This window comes from Oncorhynchus keta, unplaced genomic scaffold (assembly GCF_023373465.1).
Source record: "Oncorhynchus keta strain PuntledgeMale-10-30-2019 unplaced genomic scaffold, Oket_V2 Un_scaffold_6470_pilon_pilon, whole genome shotgun sequence".
Classification (NCBI taxonomy): domain Eukaryota; kingdom Metazoa; phylum Chordata; class Actinopteri; order Salmoniformes; family Salmonidae; genus Oncorhynchus; species Oncorhynchus keta.
In genome coordinates, this window is record NW_026290984.1 from 439,922 (window position 1) to 449,637 (window position 9,716).

Sequence of the window (9,716 nt, forward strand, 5' to 3'; positions counted from 1 at the left end):
GTGGGGTCCAATTTATGGCAGTGAGGTGTGGGGTCCACTTTATGGCAGCGAGGTGTGGGGTCCACTTTATGGCAGCGAGGTGTGGGGTCCACTTTATGGCAGAGAGGTGTGGGGTCCACTTTATGGCAGTGAGGTGTGGAGTCCACTTTATGGCAGTGAGGTGTGGGGTCCACTTTATGGCAGTGAGGTGTGGGGTCCACTTTATGGCAGCGAGGTGTGGGGTCCACTTTATGGCAGTGAGGTGTGGGGTCCACTTTATGGCAGTGAGGTGTGGGGTCCACTTTATGGCAGAGGTGTGGGGTCCACTTTATGGCAGCGAGGTGTGGGGTCCACTTTATGGCAGCGAGGTGTGGGGTCCACTTTATGGCAGCGAGGTGTGGGGTCCACTTTATGGCAGTGAGGTGTGGGGTCCACTTTATGGCAGTGAGGTGTGGGGTCCACTTTATGGCAGTGAGGTGTGGGGTCCACTTTATGGCAGTGAGGGGTCCACTTTATGGCAGTGAGGTGTGGGGTCCACTTTATGGCAGTGAGGTGTGGGGTCCACTTTATGGCAGTGAGGTGTGGGGTCCACTTTATGGCAGTGAGGTGTGGGGTCCACTTTATGGCAGAGGTGTGGGGTCCACTTTATGGTGTGGGGTCCACTTTATGGCAGTGAGGTGTGTGGGGTCCACTTTATGGCAGTGAGGTGTGGGGTCCACTTTATGGCAGTGAGGTGTGGGGTCCACTTTATGGCAGTGAGGTGTGGGGTCCAGCAGTGAGGTGTGGGGTCCACTTTATGGCAGTGATGGGGTCCACTTTAGCAGTGAGGTGTGGGGTCCACTTTATGGCAGTGAGGTGTGGGGTCCACATGGCAGTGAGGTGTGGGGTCCACTTTATGGCAGTGAGGTGTGGGGTCCACTTTATGGCAGTGAGGTGTGGGGTCCACTTTATGGCAGTGAGGTGTGGGGTCCACTTTATGGCAGTGAGGTGGGGTCCACTTCATGGCAGTGAGGTGTGGGGTCCACTTTATGGCAGTGAGGTGTGGGGTCCACTTTATGGCAGTGAGGTGTGGGGTCCACTTTTGGCAGTATCCACTTATGGCAGTGAGGTGTTGGGTCCACTTTATGGCAGAGGTGTGGGGTCCACTTTATGGCAGTGAGGTGTGGGGTCCACTTTATGGCAGTGAGGTGTGGGGTCCACTTTATGGCAGTGAGGTGTGGGGTCCACTTTATGGCAGTGAGGTGTGGGGTCCACTTTATGGCAGTGAGGTGTGGGGTCCACTTTATGGCAGTGAGGTGTGGGGTCCACTTGCAAAACAAGATTTCATCAAAGGGGACAAACACCCCATTGAAACCCTGCATGCAGAGTTCTGTAAGATTCTCCTACATGTCCAGAGGAAAACTACAAACAATTCATGCAGGGCAGAATTAGGCCAATATCCACTAATAATAAACACTCAAAACTCAATCAATCAGGATAAACCAAATTACAACACAGTCAAAACTATATAGCTTATTGGGAAACACAAGCACAAACAGAGAGAGAGAGAGAGACAGAGAGAGAGGGTCGGAGAGAGAGAAAGAGACAGAGAGAGAGAGAGGGTTGGAGAGAGAAAGAGACAGAGAGAGAGAGAGAGAGAGAGAGAGAGAGAGAGAGAGAGAGAGAGAGAGAGAGAGAGAGAGAGAGAGAGAGAGAGAGAGAGAGAGAGAGAGAGAGAGAGAGAGAGAGAGACAGAGAGAGAGAGAGAGAGAGAGAGAGAGACAGAGAGAGAGAGAGAGAGAGAGAGAGAGAGAGAGAGAGAGAGAGAGAGAGAGAGAGAGAGAGAGAGAGAGACAGAGAGAGAGAGAGAGAGAGAGAGAGTGGGTTTCCTCAGATGTATAATTGATGATCTCTGGCTGCAACACTCTCTGATAATGAAACATTTAGTTTGTCCTGTTCGTTATGTGGCTGGTTCTACCTGGTCTCTACTTCAGTCTCTATAGTTTGTCCTGTTTGTTATGTGGCTGGTTCTACCTGGTCTCTACTTCAGTCTCTATAGTTTGTCCTGTTTGTGATGTGGCTGGTTCTACCTGGTCTCTACTTCAGTCTCTATAGTTTGTCCTGTTTGTGATGTGGCTGGTTCTACCTGGTCTCTACTTCAGTCTCTATAGTTTGTCCTGTTCGTGATGTGGCTGGTTCTACCTGGTCTCTACTTCAGTCTCTATAGTTTGTCCTGTTTGTTATGTGGCTGGTTCTACCTGGTCTCTACTTCAGTCTCTATAGTTTGTCCTGTTTGTTATGTGGCTGGTTCTACCTGGTCTCTACTTCAGTCTCTATAGTTTGTCCTGTTTGTTATGTGGCTGGTTCTACCTGGTCTCTACTTCAGTCTCTATAGTTTGTCCTGTTTGTTATGTGGCTGGTTCTACCTGGTCTCTACTTCAGTCTCTATAGTTTGTCCTGTTTGTGATGTGGCTGGTTCTACCTGGTCTCTACTTCAGTCTCTATAGTTTGTCCTGTTTGTTATGTGGCTGGTTCTACCTGGTCTCTACTTCAGTCTCTATAGTTTGTCCTGTTTGTGATGTGGCTGGTTCTACCTGGTCTCTACTTCAGTCTCTATAGTTTGTCCTGTTTGTGATGTGGCTGGTTCTACCTGGTCTCTACTTCAGTCTCTATAGTTTGTCCTGTTTGTTATGTGGCTGGTTCTACCTGGTCTCTACTTCAGTCTCTATAGTTTGTCCTGTTTGTGATGTGGCTGGTTCTACCTGGTCTCTACTTCAGTCTCTATAGTTTGTCCTGTTTGTGATGTGGCTGGTTCTACCTGGTCTCTACTTCAGTCTCTATAGTTTGTCCTGTTTGTTATGTGGCTGGTCTCTACCTGGTCTCTACTTCAGTCTCTATAGTTTGTCCTGTTTGTGATGTGGCTGGTTCTACCTGGTCTCTACTTCAGTCTCTATAGTTTGTCCTGTTCGTGATGTGGCTGTTATAGTTTGTGGTGGCTGGTTCTACCTGGTCTCTAGTCTCTGTTTGTCTCTACCTGGTCTCTACTTCAGTCTCTATAGTTTGTCCTGTTTGTGATGTGGCTGGTTCTACCTGGTCTCTACTTCAGTCTCTATAGTTTGTCCTGTTTGTTATGTGGCTGGTTCTACCTGGTCTCTACTTCAGTCTCTATAGTTTGTCCTGTTTGTGATGTGGCTGGTTCTACCTGGTCTCTACTTCAGTCTCTATAGTTTGTCCTGTTTGTGATGTGGCTGGTTCTACCTGGTCTCTACTTCAGTCTCTATAGTTTGTCCTGTTCGTGATGTGGCTGGTTCTACCTGGTCTCTACTTCAGTCTCTATAGTTTGTCCTGTTCGTGATGTGGCTGGTTCTACCTGGTCTCTACTTCAGTCTCTATAGTTTGTCCTGTTTGTGATGTGGCTGGTTCTACCTGGTCTCTACTTCAGTCTCTATAGTTTGTCCTGTTTGTGATGTGGCTGGTTCTACCTGGTCTCTACTTCAGTCTCTATAGTTTGTCCTGTTTGTTATGTGGCTGGTTCTACCTGGTCTCTACTTCAGTCTCTATAGTTTGTGATGTGGCTGGTTCTAACTGGTCTCTACTTCAGTCTCTATAGTTTGTCCTGTTTGTTATGTGGCTGGTTCTACCTGGTCTCTACCTCAGTCTCTATAGTTTGTCCTGTTTGTTATGTGGCTGAATTTCAGTAGGAGTATTTACTTCCTGTCAACTGATTACCCACACACACAAACACACCACACAACCCCCACCCGCCCCTACCCACACACACACAGAGAGAGAGAGACACTATCCTGACAGATGGCCGACCCGAAGGGAGGCAGGCAGCTCACAGCACTAAGCCGATCTGTCGTCACGACAACCACAGCTATTTCAGATTCACCTTAAAGACCCATCACCTCTCAGACAGAACGGTTCGATCAAAACACAGAACATGGACAGAAACAGACAGAAGATGAAAACATGAAAATAAATAGAGGAGAGAATGTCTCTCACTTTCTATCGCTCTCTCCCTTTTCCTTCCCCCCTTCTCTTCCCCTCTCTCTCTCTCTCTTCCCTCCCCCTTTCTCTTCCCCTCTCTCTCTCTCTCTTCCCTCCCCCTTTCTCTTCCCCTCTCTCTATCTCTCTCTCTCTTCCCTCCCCCTTTCTCTTCCCCTCTCTCTCTCTCTCTTCCCTCCCCCCTTTCTCTTCATCTCCCTCTCTCTTCCCCTCTCCCTTTCTCTTCCCCTCTCTTGTCCCCTCTCTCTATCTCTCTCTCTCTTCCCTCCCCCTCTCTCTATCTCTCTCTCTTCCCTCCCCCTTTCTCTTCCCCTCTCCCTCTCTCTTCCCCTCTCCCTTTCTCCTCTCTCTATCTCTCTCTCTCTTCCCCTCCCCCTCTCTCTTCCCTCTCCCTTTCTCTTCCCCTCTCCCTCTCTCTTCCCCTCTCCCTTTCTCTTCCCCTCTCTTGTCCCCTCTCTCTCTCTCTCTCTCTCTTCCCCTCCCCCTCTCTCGTCCCCTTCCCCTTTCGCTCCCCCTCTCTCTTTTATCTATTTCTCTCTCCCTACCATTTCTTTCTCTCTCTCTCTCCATCTCTCTCTGGTGTTTCTACAGCGTGTGTGCATTGGAGGGTGGGAGGCTGGTTGCCCCCGGAGACGGGAGCTGAGCTGCATGTACAGGATGGAAACTCATCAGGAACCAATAACCATCGTGACTCAAGCTGCACGTTTCCAGAATGTTATGAAAAATTCCACTCCATTTCGGCACTGCCACAAAAGGACCAGCTGACATCATGTCAATGATTCTCTCGTTAACACAGGTGTGAGTGTTGACGAGGACAAGGCTGGAGATCACTCTGTCATGCTGATTGAGTTTGAATAACAGACTGGAAGCTTCAAAAGGAGGGTGGTGCTTGGAATAATTTTTCTTCCTCTGTCAACCATGGTTACCTGCAAGGAAACACGTGCCGTCATCATTGCTTCGCACAAAAAGAGCTTCACAGGCAAGGATATTGCTGCCAGTAAGATTGCACCTAAATCAACCATTTATCGGATCATCAAGAACTTAAAGGAGAGCGGTTGAATTGTTGTGAAGAAGGCTTCAGGGTGCCCAAGAAAGTCCAGCAAGCGCCAGGAACATCTCCTAAAGTGGACTCAGCTGTGGGATCGGGGCACCACCAGTGCAGAGCTTGCTCAGGAATGGCAGCAGGCAGGTGTGAGTGCATCTGCACGCACAGTGAGGAGAAGACTTTTGGAGGATGGCCTGGTGTCAAGAAGGGCAGCAAAGAAGCCACTTCTCTCCAGGAAAAACATCAGGGAGAGACTAATATTCTGCAAAAGGTACAGGGATTGGACTGCTGAGGACTGGGGTAAAGTCATTTTCTCTGATAAATTCCCTTTCCGATTGTTTGGGGCATCCGGAAAAAAGCTTGTCTGGAGAAGACAAGGTGAACGCTACCAATATCAGTCCCGTGTCATGCCAACAGTGTCATGCCTTCTCAGCCAAGGGCTCACTCACAATGTTGCCTAAGACCACAGCTGTGAATAAAGAATGGTACCAACACATCCTCCGAGAGCAACTTCTCCCAACCATCCAGGAACAGTTTGGTGATGAACAATGCCTTTTCCAGCATGATGGAGCACCTTGCCATAAGGCAAAAGTGATAACTATGTGGCTCTGGGAACAAAACATCGATATTTTGGGTCCATGGCCTTAATCCCATTGAGAACTTCTGGTCAATCCTCAAGAGGCAAACAAAAACCAATTCTGACAAACTCCAAGCTTATGATTATGCAGGATTTTTTTATATAACCTTTATTTAACTAGGCAAGTCAGTTAAGAACAAATTCTTATTTTCAATGACGGCCTAGGAACAGTGGGTTAACTGCCATGTTCAGGGGCAGAACGACAGATTTTGTACCTTGTCAGCTCGGGAATTGAACTTGCAACCTTTCGGTTACTGCTCTAACCACTAGGCTACCCTGCCGCCCCATAATGGGCTGCCATCAGTCAGGATGTGGCCCAGAAGTTGATTGACAGCATGCCAGGGCGGATTGCAGAGGTCTTGAAAAAGAAGGGTCAACACTGCACATATTGACTCTTTGCATCAACTTCATGTAATTGTCAATAAAAGCCTTTGACACTTATGAAATGCTTGTAATTATACTTCAGTATTCCATAGTAACATCTGACAAAAATATCTGAAGACACTGAAGCAGCAAACTTTGTAAAAATGTATATTTGTGTCATCCTCAAAACTTTTGGTCACGACTGTACAAACAATAGTAAGCAAGTATAAACACCATGGGACCACGCAGCCGTCATACCGCTCAGGAAGGAGACGTTCTGTCTCCTAGAGATCCTAGAACGTACTTTGGTACGAAAAGTGTAAATCAATCCCAGAACAACAGCACAAGACCTTGTGAAGATGCTGGAGGAAACAGGTACAAAAGTATCTATATCCACAGTAAAATGAGTCCTATATCAACATAACCTGAAAGGCCGCTCGGCAAGGAAGAAGCCACTGCTACAAAACCACCATAAAAAAGCCAAACTACGGTTTGCAACTGCACATGGGGACGAAGATCGTACTTTTTGGAGAAAAGTCCTCTGGTCTGATGAAACAAAAATAGAACTGTTTGGCCATAATGACCATCGTTATGTTTGGAGGAAAAAGGGGGAGGCTTGCAAGCTGAAGAACACCATCCCAACCGTGAAGCACGGGGGTGGAAGCATCATGTTGTGGGGGTGCTTTGCTGCAGGAGGGACTGGTGCACTTCACAAAATAGATGGCATTATGAGGATGGAAAATTATGTGGATATATTGAAGAAAGATCTCAAGACATCAGACAGGAAGTTAAAGCTTGGTCGCAAATGGGTCTTCCAAATGGACAATGACCCCCAAGCATACTTCCAAAGTTGTGGCAAAATAGCTTAAGGACAACAAAGTCCTGACCTCAATCCTATAGAAAATGTGTGGGCAGAACTGAAAAAGCGTGTGCGAGCAAGGAGGCCTACAAACCTGACTCAGTTACACCAGCTCTGTCAGGAGGCCTACAAACCTGACTCAGTTACACCAGCTCTGTCAGGAGGCCTACAAACCTGACTCAGTTACACCAGCTCTGGTCAGGAGGCCTACAAACCTGACTCAGTTACACCAGCTCTGTCAGGGGGAATGGGCCACAATTCACCCAACTTATTGTGGGAAGCTTGTGGAAGGCTACCCGAAACATTTGACCCAAGCTAAACAACTATAAGGAAATGCTACCAAATACTAATTGAGTGTATGTGAACTTCTGACCCACTGGGAATGTGATGAAAGAAATAAAAGCTGAAATAAATCATTCTCTCTACTATTATTCTGACATTTCACATTCTTAAAATAAAGTGTTGATCCTGACTGACCTGAGACAGGGAATGTGTACTGGGATTCCATGTCACACGTCACCTGCTGTTCTTCAGCCTACATCTGTCAATCAACGGGGTCTGTCGTGACATCACTATAGGTAAGAGTGTACACCCCATAATACTGTAACCCTAACACCTGTAGCCTAGCAACCAGACAGACAGGCAGACAGAGTGGCAAGCGGGCAGACAGCACTATCGCTGTTGTCATGGTGACTGATACATCAGCAGAACCCTAGGAGGTTAATGAAGTAGACACATATTTGCTTCCTTCCTTCCAGTGTCCTTACTTCCTTCCTTCCTTCCAGTGTCCTTACTTCCTTCCTTCCAGTGTCCTTACTTCCTTCCTTCCCGTGTCCTTACTTCCTTCCTTCCAGTGTCCTTACTTCCTTACTTTCTATAGGCTATTTACATCAAACAGCTGTTCTCTAATTGTAAAGGTATGAGTCGTAGTGTTAATAGGGGCTCAGACTGTCGCTATAACGGTGTGAATAAAGATGATGATGAGACAGATGAATTCATCTAACTTCCATTTTGCCAGTGACTGTCTGATCAGAGCGATCACGGTTGGTTCAGCATCCCGGCCTGCTTCCGGGAGCACCTATATCGGGAGTCCCTCTCCTCCTGTAAAATGGCGGCGATGCCTTGCTTCCAAAACCATTCAACACCACCTCAAAACACGCACACACACACACACACACACACACACACACACACACATCACACACACACTGCGGTCCTCATTACAACGACACACCTGCGCAGGCAGCATCATCATCTAACCCCTTTACTAGGCAGTGTGGCCTGACATCATAAAACAGACGTGTAGCCTCTGTTACAGACAGCCATTCTGCGCTAAAACAGGGACTAGTCATTCTGCGCTAAAACAGGGACTAGTCATTCTGCACTAAAACAGGGACTGTATGAACAGACTAGTCATTCTGCGCTAAAACAGGGACTAGTCATTCTGCACTAAAACAGGGACTAGTCATTCTGCGCTAAAACAGGGACTGTATAAACAGACTAGTCATTCTGCGCTAAAACAGGGACTGTATAAACAGACTAGTCATTCTGCACTAAAACAGGGACTAGTCATTCTGCGCTAAAACAGGGACTGTATAAACAGACTAGTCATTCTGCGCTAAAACAGGGACTGTATAAACAGACCAGGCGTCGCCACAGCAGCGATACCGTGGAGCGATATTACCGTCTTGTGAAAAAGGTCAACGGGTTTTAATAAAGAGAGACGGGGAACGGGGGTGTCACTGACCAGCCTCGTGCGTCCCGGGGTTGTCTGACATCTCCAGGACCAGCAGCTCGCGGCCCTCGAAGCTCTCCCCCACCGTGTAGATGCGCGTGATTGATGGACACTGCAGCCATACCGAAACGAGAGCCTTCCGTAGTTCCTCATACCGGTGATACTCGAACGAGATCTCCCCTTCCTCAGCCCCGGTAACGGGCCCGGTAGTGGACAGGACCGCCAGGGTCCACAGCAACACCAACGACACGAATCGGTTCATTGTTTCTCTCCGTTTCGCTCTCTCTGTCTGTTGTTCTATCTGCAGTCAGTTTGAGCCTTATCTCTCTAGTGCAGCCTCGCTCTGAGCTATAAATATACCCTCTCTCTCTCTCTCTCTCTCTCTCTCTCTCTCTCTCTCTCTCTCTCTCTCTCTCTCTCTCTCTCTCTCTCTCTCTCTCTCTCTCTCTCTCTCTCTCTCTCTCTCTCTCTCTCTCTCTCTCTCTCTCTCTCTCTCTCTCTCTCTCTCTCTCTCTCACACACACTCTCTCTCTCTGTGATGCGTGACTGTACCTGAGCTCCCCCCTCTCTCTCTCTCTCTCTCTCTCACTCTCTCTCTCTCTCTCACTCTCTCTCTCCTCTGGGATGTGTGACTGTACCTGAGCTCTCCCTTTCTCCCTCCCTCTATCCCTCTCCCTCCTCCCTCTCTATAACACGCTGAATGGGTGGGGAGGGCCATTGGTGTGTGTTCACACTGCAGAGTAGAGATGCAGTGAAGTGTGCCTCAGGGTTGGGGTTCATTCCAGTCAAATACTCTCTCCCTCTAAATTACATTTCAATGATTTCAAAGGTCAGTCTTTGAATTCAGAGATAATAACCTTTTGCTCTCAATTCCAATAGTTCCAACAATTCTACACATTCCCATTGTGATGTAATTCCCTTGTGTTTCTCTGCGGATGGTGTCGTCGTTCAGATTTCACACTATTGTGGAGAGATGTACTGTTTGGATTCTTTACATACAATAAGAAATAAGCGGAATCATTTTTATGTAATTAATTTCATTATTCTTTTGGCCAAATTTCATATACACAAAATGTAAATTTACAAACAGAAAGCCACATTTTCGTAACCT

General features: G+C 47.6%; 1 protein-coding gene across 1 annotated transcript in view; it reads right to left on the minus strand.

Moving 5' to 3' along the window:
* cpe (carboxypeptidase E) overlaps positions 1-9,011 on the minus strand; it is a 53,084-nt gene extending 44,073 nt beyond the window's left edge. Inside the window, exon 1 of the mRNA XM_052517292.1 lies at positions 8,618-9,011. Coding sequence (XP_052373252.1) covers positions 8,618-8,867 — 250 coding nt within the window. The 5' untranslated portion in view covers positions 8,868-9,011. The remainder of the gene's footprint in view (positions 1-8,617) is intronic.
* Between the last annotated feature and the right edge of the window lie 705 nt (positions 9,012-9,716).